The sequence below is a fragment of the Anopheles cruzii genome, chromosome 3, assembly GCF_943734635.1.
Source record: "Anopheles cruzii chromosome 3, idAnoCruzAS_RS32_06, whole genome shotgun sequence".
Taxonomy (NCBI): domain Eukaryota; kingdom Metazoa; phylum Arthropoda; class Insecta; order Diptera; family Culicidae; genus Anopheles; species Anopheles cruzii.
Window position 1 is genome coordinate 66,049,260 of NC_069145.1, and position 14,929 is coordinate 66,064,188.

The window sequence follows — 14,929 nt, forward strand, 5'->3', positions numbered from 1 at the left end:
CACTATTCTTGGGAGAAGAAAACATTATCAAGAAAACCAAACCTCTTCTCACGGCGCTGATCCCGTTTCCTCACCGTTTTGAACCGTTTCGAGCATTTGACGTGTACGCAATGTATGTATTTTTCTCGCATCATTGCTCGTGTCAGTCCTTTGCTCGTCACAATCCGCGACAGAAAGCAGAGCGAACGACGTGTTTTTTTACAACAAAGTGAAGTGACTAAAGTTGCTGCGTGGAAAGGTTGGTCAACTATCGGAACCACGGAGCGGAAGCAAACCCACCAGGGAGTAGGGAGTGCGCTATAGATCCACATCGGAAGCTGCGTCCAAGTCCAGAGTACCGCCCGTCCAGCACAGCGCAGATTGCGGCGGTGCGTTGTGCCCGCGGACACGATGGCAGAAAAGCGACGTGCAAAGAAGCGGAAGGATGTAAGTTCCGAGTTGCCCTTTCGGGTGAGGTCAAGGGGTTTTCGTCTGAAACGGTGATAAGCCTGGTGACGCGCCTCTTCAAGCAACAAGGATGTTTCTGCGTGCTCTCGTGGTTGCGCGCGTGTGTGTGTGTGTGGGTGGGTGTGTGCAATTGCGCTTTGTGGCATTAGCAAACTTCACGGTCGCGGCAGTGGCGAAGAAAGTATTTGTTCCCCCGTTTACGCAGCACGCTAGCTGGGCACCTTCTTGGAATCCCACTAATTGATATGGCGTACGGCGGGTCCACGTCGATGGGTGTGCAGGTTGTTACGGAACCACCGTCCCCTCTCCATTCCGGTTTCCGGTCCACGGCATATGGAACGACGTAGAAAGAACGCCACGGTGCGACGTGAAAAAAGAGGTCACTGTCTCGGTTGCGGTTGAGCGAGCGAGTGAGCGAGCGCGCGATAGTGGCCGTACAATGGGAATGCCTACGTCTCAGAAGGCGTGCGTGAGCAGGAGAAAACAAAGGCAGCGCGATGATCACCTGAACAAATAGCTCATAGGAAACAGGATAGAAGTAGGCGATGGCGCGCAGATTTCATGCTGTACTGGGTTCATGTGCTTGTGCATAGGGTGTGCGTGAATTCCTATTTATTATTTTTATGCTAAATCTCCCGCAGGAATACACGGGTCCCGGCGGAGCGGATCCTGAAATCGAGAAGGCTACCAAAGAGGAATACAAGGTCGCGAAATGGCTCAAGTCGAACGTGCCGACCAAGAAGACCAAATTTCTGAATCACAATGTGGAATACTTCTCCGGTAGGTGCTCCGCTTGGGGTCCGTGGGCACGAGCTGGACTGAATATCGGGTTTGTTTTCCTTCTTTGCAGCCATCAAAGCGATCGACGCACTGTTGGCGTCAAAGTTTGCGCAAGGGGACAACAGTCTGTTTCCGCATCGCCAGGCAGTGATCGATTTTATGGGCGATATGTTGTTTCACAAGTTTTTTCACCGGGCCCGAAAGGTACCCGTAAGCGAGCAGGAGCTCCGCGGCAGCAAGGGCAACAAGAAGCAAACGGTGGTCGAATCGGCACCGAAGGAAGAACGCGGTACGGACGCCGAAAGTAGTCATGCCGAGGGTTGTAAAGGGCTCGGGGCGGCCTCGGAGGCGGCCGACGCCAAGCGAAAGCGTAAGATCCGACTGGAGATGCACCCGGAGCAGCTGTTTATTGATGGGCACGAGGCGTACGTTTGGCTGTACGATCCGATCCCGATGCACTACTGGATCTTCGGGGCACTGCTTGTGGTCGGCGCGATCGTGATCTGTCTGTTTCCGTTGTGGCCACCGCTGCTCCGGAAGGGTGTCTACTATCTGAGCATTGCGGCGGCCGGATTTCTGGTATTCATTCTCGGTCTGGTTGTGCTGCGCTGCATCATCTTCTGCCTGGTTTGGGTTGCCACTGGCGGTAAGCACCATTTCTGGTTGCTGCCGAATTTGACCGAGGATGTCGGATTCTTTGCGTCCTTCTGGCCACTGTACAATGTGAGTATTCAACCGGAGCACCGGGTGACAGTTTCGGACCATCTAACGAACCCTTCCCGTGTCTTTCTTTCGATCTGGTGCAGCATGAGTACAAAGATGGCCAAGCTGGCAGTGAAAAGGGTAAAAAGTCCAAAAAGCGAAAACAGAAAGACAAGGACAGTGGTGGGGAAGAGGAAACAAACGGAACTTCCGTACCACCCACCATCGACGAGGTGAAAGAACGTGACGCGGACACGGTTAAGGTAGTCTCGCAAAAGTTACCCACCGAAACCGAAGGATTAAGGCAGCGCAGTAAGCAAACCCCACCGGAACAGCGAGAACCAACGGTAGCGGCGACAGCGACGAGCGTGTCCGAGGTGCTCGAGGAAGAGCAAAATGACGAGGAAAAAAAGTGAGTTTGACTCTCAAAAATTGAAAAATACATTACAAAATGTTTGCATAGTCTTCAGTAACATTGGCCGTTTTTTTTTGTTCGAGTTTGTAGGCTCAGTTATTTTTTGATTCGCTTTTATTAAATTGATTTTGTTAAAAATTATTTGCATTGCGCTTTACTTTTGGCTATGCTTTCATGCTTTCTAAGTATTTCATTTATAATTGTATGAAGAAAATACTATCAATTAACAAAACTTCCGTACATTTACAACATTACAGCTCTACGACACCTTCGGAAAGTGACTCGGAAGGATCACAGCGTTCGTCCACGGGGAAGGACTTTGAGATGGTAGAACCAGATGAGATGGTGGAAACCTCGTAATCAGTGACCCGCTTGGAAACGCGTAGAATACGACTACGACTAGCACCGCACGTTCCGCCGACAGACACACACCACATCATACAGATTCATCCTTCACCTTCAGACTGTCTGTTACTGGACGGTGGTTGCCAGTGATAGTCCCGAGCAGACGGCCATTCGCATTCGAAACATACTACCACCACGAATCGGAATGCTAATTTTTCTTGTAGTTTTATTCCCCGGAACGCTGCGTTCTAATCTGACTCGTGTTTGGCTATTATTCGACTGCAACAACCGGCTCATTATAAAGCGTATCAAAACTGAGAGCGAAAGAAGTGATAGCGTTCGTTAGAAATTTGAATACTTTTCTTGCAGCCATTCTTAGCGCCTATCGGTCAGTTGCGAATTGATAACGAAGGAAGGCCACGCGGATGTGGGCCCTACCCGTGCTCTAGGGGTTTTTGCATTTGCATTTCGATTTGCAGTGGAACACAAACCATTAGTTTACGCCATCAAAACCACTCCACTCCAATGGACAGATTTACGTATGTGGAAAGAAAACATGGACATAAACCTTTTACACGATCTTGACAATTTGCGAACTTGAATGAAGGGTCAATCCGTGAACGGGCAAATATCGATTCTAGTTCTTCGCTCGCAATCCACATGTCTGAATCTCGCCGTTATCTGTCCGCTAACGTGCGCTTGGCTCGGGAATACGATCATCAAATCCAGTACAAGGAAACAAACAAAACAGAACCGAGTAGCATAGAAAGTGTCCCACAAGCACAGCCCGCCAAAAACGGTTCCTTCCTATTTTCTACTCCGTGTGCGAACGACGACGACGATCGGCTTGGTGGCGATCGCTTGAACCGTCTGTGCTAACGTGCAGTGCGCGTACAATGTATTACGATGGTAGAAGGTCTTGCGTTTTAATTTATATGCTAAATAAACACCTTTCTCCGCACACATAATTTATAACCTACAGATTGTAGCGCAATTCGTTATTCCCTCCCAGGCGGAAGAGCCGCCGAACGCTACCCTGGATACCCAGCTAGATTCACTAGGATAGTTTACGCTCCGCACTGCAGTGGAGCTTTTGTGCTGGAAGGAAAAATCCATCACTTTCAAATGACAAAATTAACAACAGGAGAAACATCATCAGTAAACGAAAAAAGGATTAACAAAAACATCAAAACTAAGTGCAAACGTTTAGTGCAAGAGATTTTGGGATAGAAGAGGATGTAGAGATTCGAAGAATGGGTTTTTGTAGTGTGCCAGTTAGGTACGGTTATATTCAATAAACTTTATACGTACGAAAACTATTTTACGGTCATGCTTATTTAATTTCTTCTCTTTATTCGACAAACAAACTAAGCTCACTGTTTTGTTGTGTTGCGATAATATCAAACTGTGTGGTTTCGAATAGATAGTTCCAAACGTGTTTCAGCGCGCTTCACCAATTTCAACGTCGTCCGGCCACATACCACACGAGTCGCAGGGTGAAGAAGTAAAGAATTTCCACCATTCCTAGCACGCTGAATCCGAGAAAAAATCCAGCTGTTCCTCCGATGGACACTGTAACAACCGAAAACAATGCGAGCCCGATTCGGTATGGTTGAATATTTGGAAGTACCAAAATGGATTAATGGATACACTCTCTTTCGAAGTGTACTCTCGGACGTACCCAGCAGATCGGTGAAGGTAAACAGCAGTTGACGGCTGAAGCGTACTAAAGGGTAGCGCTTCATAACGACCAATCCACCGATGCTGCCGATGAGTTTTTGCGTTTCCTTCAGAACCTGCAAAACGTTCAGCACAACGTGAAAGGTATTTGCCACGGCTGGCTTCGCCGGTGAGCCGTTTCGACCACCGAGCGCGCAAGACAAACAATGCGCGTGCCATCTCACCTGGCGATTTTCAATGATAACCTTCGAACCAACACAGTTCTGCTCGCAGTAGCACGGAATGCCCTTCTGGTCGTTGTTGTCCTGTTTGAACTCAAGGAACAATTTTTGGTGCCTTGGAAAGCACCGTATCAGCTGCTTGTAGTGGCAGACGGGTTTCGCGTTCTGGCCGGCTGGTAAGGAAAGAGGGATGCGCTCGAATGCTGTGTGCCGAATGCGTGTCCGGTGGAGACGCCCGGTACTTCGTGCACTTACCGGGATTGGGATAGAAGTGTGGTATGCAACCACACAATTTGTACGCCAAATTGATGCGACACTCCTGCTGGCAAATGCCCTGCGTGTAGATGGAGTAATGCGTAAGGTTGGACTCGTCCGTGAAGCGGCAGCCTCGTTGCGAGATGGACGTTTCCCTGAACGTTCCCCCGAAACCCGGACAGGTGGTGTCAAACAATTTGAGGTAACTTGAATTTCACCAAACTTACGCCTTAAAGTCCTTAGTGGTGACGATTTCAATGGAAAACGTTTCAAACTCCTGCGCGTCGTTGCTGAGTGGCTGAAAGTTGGCAATGTTGGGCGTATCGTAGGGGCTGTGGTAGAAGATCTGCGCGCACAATAAAGAGAAAGGAAGGGGCGACGGGTCGTTTAAAGAAGGCAAACCGTGGTGTTTGTGGTGCCATCGATCGTTCGCTGGCGCAACGTCAATGTTCAAAGCGAACCCTGGGCCATCATTCGAAATCGTTCGATGGCCGGTGACATGTTTACCATTAATTTACCGAAATGGGCGGCTCAAATCCGATGAAGCTGTACGTGATGTCACCGTCGAAAAGGTTCCCGAACCGGACGTTGTGCACGACGCGGGTCGAGTAGAATGCGTCCGGCGGTTTCTGTCGACCGACCAACAGCAGGCTAACGAGTGACCGCCATATGGAGAAAGATCATAATTAATTAGCCAATTAGTTGGCACGCGAATGGGCCCGCTGGTCCAGTGGCCGGTCCACGCGCATACCTGGCGGTTAGGTTGGACGAAATTAAGCTGTTGGTGGTGTAGCAAATTCCGTATTCTGTAAGCGTCTGCAGGGTGCGCAGATATTCCAGATTGCTCTGCGTTCGAACGCGCAGTTCCGTGTCGTCGAGCCGGGACAGATCGCGCGTCAAGTTGTATATAGTTTTCATGTAGTTGTCTGGCTGTAGCTGCAGGACCTCCAACACTCGCTTCCCCCGTTCGGAGCGCAAAACATGAAACAGCTATGAGTGAAGCAGCACGGCAGGTGCACGAAGGCAGATTGGCGTGGTACATACGTCTACGTGTTCGTTGTGATAGATGTTTTCAAAATTAAAGTACGACGAGTTTGCCAATGACTCCATAAACCGGAAGAACTCCATTTGATCGTTCTCGTCGGTGATACCGTTTATACTGTGTTGATGGATGGTATAAAAACTCATTGAAGGATCGCTTCTCCGGATCTTCACAGCTGCTCACACTCACAGGCAGTAACTGCGCAGGGACGGCTGATAGATGCGCTTCAGGGGGCAAATGGTGAGGCTGGGCATGGACGTATTCCAGTAGTAATGATCCTTCTCGATGGCCACAACCGTGGCTTTGTGCTGGTAGCGGTCCCAGGAGACGAAGCTCAGCACCACGGAGAAGTACAGCGCGGCAACGATCAATGCAACCCAAAACAATCTGTTACTGTAGCAGTGGACAGGGCCCCCCGGGGTGGCATCTTACTTTTCCGTGGCGTGCAGAACCGGTTTCCCCAAGTGTGCCAATCCATGGACGGCACCTTGCTCAAGGAACAGCAACACGAAGGTACTGACCGATCGTAAAAACTGCAGGATCCATCCGAATGGACCTTTCTGTTCCCGTCGGTCTTTTGCTCGTTTAACGGACTTCACGGTACCCTGTGAATGCCTTTTCTCAAATTGCATTTTTCGATAACCGATCGCACACAGTGCACGCGAAACATTGAAGCTAGTGGAAAATGTTTAAGCGTTACGACCATAGGACCAGGATGGCTTGCGTGCCATGATTGGAGATGCCTTTTTAAAAAACAGGGTACAGCATTAAAAGGTAATTAACAATCCAATGCTTCAATTCGATTTGCCTCACGGTACATTATGGTCAGTTTATCGTTTGCGTGACGATGTTGGGTGCACTTAGGCGGCACGTTGACATTGAAATCACATTTGAAAGCCATGCATACTTTAAACCTGCTTTCACGGACAACAGTGAATCAGTAGACCTGAGCTACGCAACTAACGTACCGAACAAACAACGGCCGACAATTAACAACCGCGCGTGAAGATCACGCTGCACCGGTGCTATGCGGCCATTGCGCTAATTATAGAGCTTGTCACTTGCGACACTTCTACGGAAGTGACGAACGTGCAACGATTAATTAGGATTGATAACATTTATTCAACATTCGTTCTGCTTGGATCGCTCCTCTCGGGAGTATTCGCGCGTGGCCCGTTCGGAGCTAACTAGTAGTTGGCGGCGGTCCTGCGTCCGCTTGCTGGGCCCTACTCGGCATCCTCCGCGACTGGCTGCTTCGGTCGCTTGGATGGACGTCGCCTCGATGGCTTCGAGGCGTTCGACTGCGGCTTCGGTTTCGGCGTCGGTGGGTTCTCGAGCGCTTCCAGTTGCTCATCAGTCAGGCGGTCCTTGTACCAGTCGGCGCTGGAGAAATAGCATAGGAAATCAATCAGAAAGTCCCTTTGTTGGCACAGACCGGCCACTTACCAGTCCGGAACCTTCCGGGCCCACTCGCAGTGCTTGCTCTGATCGTCAAAGGCTTGGCCGAGCTTGCAGCCGTTCCGGCGGGGCGTTTCACCGTTTATGCAGACGTAGAAGAACTGACAGTCGTCCGGATCGGCGTACCGCGGATGGGTAGCCGCGTGTGTCTCGTTCACCTTCGGGCAGCTAAACTTGAACACGTCCTGCGACGTGCAGCCCTTCTTGTGGGCCTCATCGGGCCAGGTGCAGATGCCGGTCCGCTGATTGAACACCAAGCCCTCCGGGCACGTGATCATGTTGAACATACCGTCCACGCAGTAGTAGAACTTATCGCAGGCACCGGTCTCGCTGGCAAAGTACCCGTTCAGGCGCGGACAATGCTGCGTTGGTTTCGGTGTTTCTGGTTGTCGTATGAGGGAAGAATCAAAGCATGATCAGCGGCTGTAATGCCGGGGAGGGAACGGCTGTTTGGACTTACGGTACTTTGGCCGCTTGCTGCAGTCGATGTTGAACGGGAGGTCACACTTTTCCTGGTCCAAGTCGTAATCGTTGAACACCATCCCGTCCGGGCAGAGCTTTTCGGTGATCTGACCATCGCGGCACTGGTAGTACTTGTCGCACTGCTCGGCATCGGCAAAGTACCCGTTCGGCTCGGGACAGTTCTCCGACAGTTCCGGGTCCGTTTCGTCGGACGCCGCCGCCTGAACCGGTCCCTTCTGTCGAACGGGGTTCCGCTCCGGGGCGTTCGAATCTACGGCCGGTTCCCGGTTGCGTAGTGGCGGCCGCCGGTTGGTCTCATACTGCCTACGGAGCTGTGATTGTGCAGTGGCGAGCCCTGTAATTAAAAAAGTAAAATAGGATAATAGTACGGAACCTTCCACAGATTGCTGCCGACAAATGTTTTCCCTTGACGGCGCACCTGAAACAGAAAACTGTCATCGGGGTTTCGCGTTTGTTCGGTAGCCAAATTCGGAACACTCACAAAGCAACGCGCCCGCACATCCGCCGCACCGGGGATGTGCAAGTATCATAAATAGGTCCCAACCCGATCGCCGTCACCACTGGTCGGTGCGGCCATAAATCACCACCCCGCCTTTTCTTTTGCTCTGGCTGGGATCTGGCACCGGCGAAAACCGTCGCGCAACCCACGTGCAATGCAAATGCTATTCTAAAAATATGGTTCCAACGCGGGCAAACGAGCGATGCAGCCGGTTCCAGACTTGGCCGCGATCCAGCGGAGCGGTACAGGGGCAACTGGGCAGAACATGGAAAGTTTGGCTCGATCCCTTGCGTACGGTCTAGTCTTTTCCTTCAACAACATTTCACTTTCAATTAGCAGCCAGCCGCGGTTATGTCGTGTGTCGTTAAACGGTTCTTACATCGATTGCAGAAATAAATATGAAGGGTGTCCCAAGGGTCACGGTGCGACAGTTGTCACGCAAATCCACGCGGCGCCGGAGGTCTGGGAAGTCACGCTGTGTGCAGTGATATAAATTTAAAGAAGGCCCAAAAAGTGTGCTTCGAGATGTTTGCATTCGTCCGACAACACTGACCCGATTACCCTGTGCAGTTCCAGTGAGCTACGGTTGCGTCCGAAACAAAAGTGTCCGCTGGAATCCCGGCCAGTCACTTCTCAACAGAGAACGACTTCAAAACCACCCTCGTGGCAATTATCGGACCCGACACGTCAATTGTGCGGTGCCTTATTCGCGGTGTTACCGAAAGGGCACCCGTGTGGTAGCGAAAACAGTAAGTTGCATATAAACCACAAATCATCCCCCATCGTGGCTTTTTATTTTCTGCTTTCTGCGCTGTCGTGCCGTGCCTTGTTTTTGCCTTTGCACTGCGCCGGCAGCTCCTTATGTGGCGGTTGCAGTTCGCCTTTTGATCAATGACAAAAGGACGAACCTGGCGAAATGATACAAAAAAAAACGATCAATCAGTGACGGCTCATCAACGGCTCAACTTGACAGCGAACATCGGCACGCTGTCCATCAGTATCCGCTGTGACCATGGTGTGACCGCAGCCGGGTTTCGGTTTTGTTCCTGTTGCAACGGATTGGCCGCACCGGCTGCCCATGAACTTTGGTTTCACCGTGAGCAAAGATCGTCACAATGTGGCGGGAAATGGTTAAAGGGTATCTCCTGCATCATGACTCGAACTGCGGAATGCTTTCCCTTTAAGGGATCAGATCAAGATCAGGTACGGTACGATCAGTTGGCACGCTTTCCGACAGCAAACAGATTGGTGCCAGTATATTTTTGTTGATCTGTCGTACCGAACACCATGGAACACGGTAGCCGGTCTGCGTGGCGGGGCCACAGTCCAGTCTAGGCCTGGGGCAAACAAATTTGATTAATCGTGAGCCATATTGCGTGAGAAACGGTGACCTTGCGCCAAGCTGTTTAATGGTCAACAAGCGCCGGAACATGTGCTTGATCTTGTGGTACTGGGTACGAAAATCGCCACGGCCGGCGGTGATAAGCCGGCCCGATGTGGCTGTTGAGGCTAGCGGCTACCGTGACGGTTTTTGTGTGGCCGTCCACGAGGACACGGTTGCGAGTGTGCGAAATCTGCGCGAAAAAGTTGTTTTTCTTCGAGTAGCAAAGCAGATAGAGAGAGGTTTACGATTGACTGTGTGAATAATGCATGAACGGCGAGCGGAACAACCTGTTCCGTTTTGTTTTATTTTAAAGTTCCACTTTTGGCGCCGCGAACCGCCGCGGAAGCTCTTCTCGCTAGCAAGATACACCGCAGCACTTACTCCTTGACCTTATGCCGTGTCGTGCGCAAGGCAGGAAACGCACGGACGCAATCGAATTACATTTTGTATGCTCAATGCCTAGCCGTTGAGCCGGGGCGCCTGGCGTCAGTGGGTCTTCCACAGGAGCGCCGCAATAAAAAACCCGAATAAAATACGCACGGAACAGGGCGCACACGTGGTACAGAAAAACAGGCTAGATTCCTGTGGCCATTCGCCCCTGAAAATGCGTAACTACGAACGGCGGGTCCGCAAAGGAATCATAAGGCGGAACGAACTAGAACCGTTTGCCAAACGCAAAAAAAAAGCGACACGAATGAATTAATTAGTTACGAAGCGAGTGAAAGACAGGGAGGGAGCTAGAGAAGGAAACGTAAATCTTGCGGCCAGATGTGAGTGGCTGGCGAACAGTTTTTCCTTCCGTTTCGGCCGTAGCTTTATAATTTGATTCATATTCTTGCCTGCAACACACACTATTTAAGCTTCAGCGAACCGCGAAGACCCATCTTTATTTAATCAGGAGCGTTTATGCGTCATGAGCCGCACACGCTTGCGCTGATGATTTAGTGGTGGTGGTCCGGAATGTTCCGTTCCGAGATTTGGCGGCGCCTTTCTTACGAGGCCGCTGCAGGGACGGAGTACTACTCCCGCGCCGGCGGCCGACTACATAATGGTGAGTTAGTTCACCATTAAGAGTGGCCATCTACTGTTCGATCGTGCCCTTTTGAACTGTGCCGCCGGGTTCGGCCCAATCCAACGACAATGGCAACAGCAGCTCAATCACAGCGTATTCGTTATCATTTCCGAGCACGGGTCGTGTGTGTGTGGTGCGGTAATCAAAAGACGGCATCACTTTCTGGCGTCTTCGCGTAACCGACAGCTCAAGAACGCGCCGCTCGCTGCGCAGAACGATAGTGCGTGTCGCTGTGTGTGTGCACCCCGCGCGGTGCGTCACAGATCCATAATGCGCCAATGATTCTTGATTCAATGATTCTCGGATTCTGCTTACGCGCCACACGCGGTCTGAGATTCGGTGAGATACGACGCGTGAGCCGCGAGTGAGCGATGAAATGAGCCGAAATATGCCGGGTGAGAGAGAGTTAATGCGACCTCGAGCGCGCGCGCGAGAGAGAGAGAGAGCAAAAGTGCGTGTGCGGAGAAAGGATACGCCGTGTTTTGGGGTGGTGTTGGTGGTCGTCGCGTGTTCGCCGCGTGGTTACTCGCGCGCTCGTGGCGCGCTAGTCGCGCGATTGACTCCCGCGGGTAAAGCGACGTGATTTTCTGCTGCTCCGTTCCGCCGTGTTCCGAAGTGCTAAGGAGCCATCATCGCGCGCGGGCCCGCTCGTTATGACGCCGTTATCCTTGTGCTGCGTCCAGTGATGTCTAATGGGCGCGCGCTAACAAAGAGTTGTCCTTCACCTTTTTCGCGTCGTCACCGCGGTCGTCCTTACTGTGAACGAGTGAGTGCTGTTTTGTTGTTGCGTTGGTAGTGTGTGTTGGTGCGGTTGTTCACATTATATGTTTGTCGAGCACTTCAGACGACGTTAACGAACAACAATGGTACTGCTTTTGACGAGCGAGAGGCGGCGGGCTCATTAGTGCAATTTGTTGACACCGAATGCAAGACCGTCCAGATGGGACGCGCCTCTTTGTGGGCAACATTGTGTCGGTGTGCGAGAAGCTGACACCTCGGCGATGAATCTTTATTTTTATAAAGATCTGTGCTCTGTTCCCGTTCCCGATCGCCCCGAGCATTGCATTCGTTGGCAGACAGTTTCGATCCACTAATTAGCTCCCAATACGCCCCGGGTACGTGTCATCTGGCCAGGGCGGGAGGGCAGATTAATTGGCCCCAAAATCACGCCGCGCGCGCGAAAAGAATCCGCAGACACATCGGACACCTCGTGAAGCTTCTGCGAGGCTGACACGAGCGAAGGGAACGCGGAGGAAACGAACGACCAAATCGCCGAGAAGTGACAGCATCCCGCGCTAGTGTGACCGCCGCCGGCTGGCGGTTTATTGTTGTATAGTTTACGGCACTTGACGTTTGTTGAGGTGATTAGTGCGCCCGGTTGGTTGGTTGGTGGCACAGGACCCAGTGCTGATTAGACGGAATGGGCGGCTCGCACGCACGCCATAGTTTCGTCTATTGTGCGGCGTTCGGCGTAAATTGTCAGCCGTTTCGATAATTCCTTTTGGACACACACGCAGGCTGTTTCCCGGTAGAAACCCGTCCTGGATGGAGGATACGTCCGTGGAGGATGCACGTCAGAGAGAGGAGGTCTATGATCATCATCCTGTCCATCATCATAGAGTGCGCGATGACAGCCTGACCTGTTGTGAGGCGACCAGCCAGCAAACCAGCCAGTAATTGGTCTGGGACTCTCGGGGAATGATGCTGTTGATGATGGCGACGACGATGGCGGGCGATGATGGTTTGAAAGCCAGAGCGACTGGCGCGTTCGTGTTGCGCATGTCCGCAAAAAATGGGATGAAAACGAGAGTGCTGTGCACTGGTGTCAGTCCTTCACCTGACTCCACTAATGGTGCTGGTGTGTGGTGTAGGAGTCGTCATCGTTGGTAAACGATGTTTGCGTAGCAGCTGTAAACAACGGTGCCAGGCTGACCAGAAAGTTACACTACACATTCACCTAGCCCCGTTACTCTGGCAAGGATATGTGAGGCCACCGTACCGTTTGAAAGTGAGTTGCGTGTCCGACTCTTCTGGAACAGTGAGTTTCCATTTCTAGCTCCCGGGGGACGTCAGTACACAAAGGCAAAGTGCGTGTCCTAGAGTGTCCTGCCTGCGTCGCTAAAGCAAGCCGTGCGTAACGGAAAGCTCGCCAACATATGGAACACAGTTGGACAGGATCACTCAAAACCGAAAAAAGTGGCACAAACCCCTTTCGATTGGCTGTCAATTTGGTTGCATACCACTCCGTTGTATGTGTGTGTGTGTGTGTGTGTGTTGGTGTAGTGTACGCGAGAGCGAGTCGACGCTTACTAAGGACGAGCCTCCAAACGGGTGAAAGGACGATGACGGTGGATCCGACACGACTCGGGATAGGGAAAGGCTCGTCGCTCGGTCGCGTAAGTGTGCGTGAGCACGCAAAGCGCGAAGAAAATTCAACAGGTTGAAGCAATATCGACCGACCGATGGTGTGCCAAGTGCCTCTGACCGATACTCCAGTTCGGTGTAGCGTTTCTGGTTAGCGTTAGCTAGCATTGCAGAACCGTTCTTTCGTAGCGACCGCACCACTGTGACCTGGAAAACAGGATTCACCAAGGCCTGCAGGACCTGGTAAGGGGATTCCTATGCGGTCGCCTGAAGGCTCTACCCGCGGTGTGTGCACCGAAAGTGGAGCGGACATCCGTTCAATAAAGGACCCTTAGTGGTAGTCGAGTTGAGCGCATACAGTGGATGGCGAAATTAACCTTAGTTCAAGAACACAAAAGATTTTTGGAAATACGAAGATGAAAAATTTGCTTTAGTCAATCAAATATCAATCAATAACATTAAATAAGATGTGTAAATGTTAGTTTTGATGTATTTAGGGATGATTGACACAAGAGAAAAATTTTAGCCAGACATATTTGGAACAAGCCAAATTTCTCTTCGGCGAAAATAACCTTAGTATCCGCAATACATACCGTTCCGCCCAGGCGGTGTAGCCAAACATCCTGGTTTTGTTATGTGGCCTTTTCTACAGTCCTCATGTATTGTTTTGGCATAGATAGGTTTGATTAATTTCGCTATTTCTATTAAATTGAGTGGGATCTTTACGTACACTTCAAAGTTCATGAATAACCACATGTTTTCAGTGGTTGACCGGTCTGGACAAAGATGTTAATACCTTAAAACTTTGATATTATCATCCACGAGATACTGCATGACCACTTCTGGCTTGTGGATTGCCGCACTATCCTGTGGTGCGGGGAAATCTTCACCTATAAGACTTGTTCCTTCTTGAATAATTTTTATTTCGTCGATTTTTGACCAGCTTTCGAGTCAGCATGACCAGGAAAGGTCATCAACTTATAGGTTTCATGTAAATAATCCATCCCTGGAACATAATGCCATTGTAATTTGTTTCCTAATTGATGATTCAGGTCCCTGTAGTTGAAAATTTCAACTCCTTATAGTGAGAGGTGAATCATACCAAAGATTCATCACTCCAAAACAGCTTTTCTCACAATAAGCGAGGTTTCAAAGCATGCAGATAGTAAAATACTGTTCTTTTTCCATATTGGCCATGGTTAGGTGCGGAATTTTGTTGGGAACAAGGCCAGATTTGTCTACATGCTATAGGTTACGTCGAATGATATGCACGGAAGGGAGTGGTATACCTTCTAATTTTCGTTTTTGACCAATATTTTAGGCGGATTGCAAATGGTTTGTGGAAGAGATATTCAGTATACGTTTATTAACTCGTTTTGGTGTTGATTGCTTGCGGCCACAAACTTTAATATGATGAATAAGACCTTTATTTTCATACAGCTTGATTATTGTTGCCGATTACTTGCTTGCTTTTGACGAAAATATGTGCAATATCCTTATTATTTTTACCACTAATACTCAAATTAATAACTAATTTACGTTATTAATTGGTAAACTTGGGATATTTAGAGGGTTCTGCCATAGTACAAGCTCACAAACAGTAAGATGTCTTAAGAATTCTTCACAATGTGTTTCTCAGCTTTAATTAAGCATTTTGCTTATTAAAACATGTAAAGTATCACGTTATTATTGCTCATAAATTAAAAAAATGTACTCTAGTTGCTTTATTACCGAGCAAAACGAAGGAAATTGGGGTGAAAAACTGAAAACTTCAAACTTCCC

The 14,929-nt window shown here is 50.0% G+C and overlaps 3 protein-coding genes across 3 annotated transcripts in view; 1 reads left to right on the plus strand and 2 right to left on the minus strand.

Moving 5' to 3' along the window:
- The first annotated feature begins 287 nt into the window (after positions 1–287).
- LOC128271303 (translocation protein SEC62) lies at positions 288–4,008 on the plus strand. Its single transcript, XM_053008765.1, has 5 exons — positions 288–426; positions 1,089–1,227; positions 1,298–1,950; positions 2,034–2,341; positions 2,602–4,008. Exons 1-5 carry the CDS (start codon positions 391–393, stop codon positions 2,702–2,704), a joined length of 1,239 nt encoding a protein of 412 aa, XP_052864725.1. The 5' UTR covers positions 288–390; the 3' UTR covers positions 2,705–4,008.
- Positions 4,009–4,148: 140 nt separating this feature from the next.
- On the minus strand, positions 4,149–6,519 carry LOC128270811 (uncharacterized). Its single transcript, XM_053008232.1, is given in 10 exon segments — positions 4,149–4,261; positions 4,371–4,485; positions 4,594–4,763; positions 4,846–5,000; positions 5,073–5,191; positions 5,364–5,496; positions 5,597–5,802; positions 5,890–5,982; positions 6,073–6,274; positions 6,320–6,519. Coding segments are annotated over 10 exon segments (1,506 nt in total).
- A 576-nt stretch (positions 6,520–7,095) lies between these two features.
- Positions 7,096–14,929, minus strand: part of LOC128274813 (protein obstructor-E) — a 14,470-nt gene continuing 6,636 nt past the window's right edge. The window contains exons 2-4 of the mRNA XM_053013127.1: positions 7,806–8,162; positions 7,334–7,727; positions 7,096–7,270 (exon numbers count right to left, since the gene is read on the minus strand). Coding sequence (XP_052869087.1) covers positions 7,114–7,270; positions 7,334–7,727; positions 7,806–8,162 — 908 coding nt within the window. The 3' untranslated portion in view covers positions 7,096–7,113. The remainder of the gene's footprint in view (positions 7,271–7,333; positions 7,728–7,805; positions 8,163–14,929) is intronic.

Bases quoted from the DNA above. Each gene is read 5' to 3' on its own strand.
- LOC128271303 (XM_053008765.1), top strand. From the start codon at position 391: ATGGCAGAAAAGCGACGTGCAAAGAAGCGGAAGGAT. The intron at 427-1,088 runs GTAAGTTCCGAG...AATCTCCCGCAG, and splicing joins GTGCAAAGAAGCGGAAGGAT to GAATACACGGGTCCCGGCGG. The intron at 1,228-1,297 runs GTAGGTGCTCCG...CCTTCTTTGCAG, and splicing joins CAATGTGGAATACTTCTCCG to CCATCAAAGCGATCGACGCA.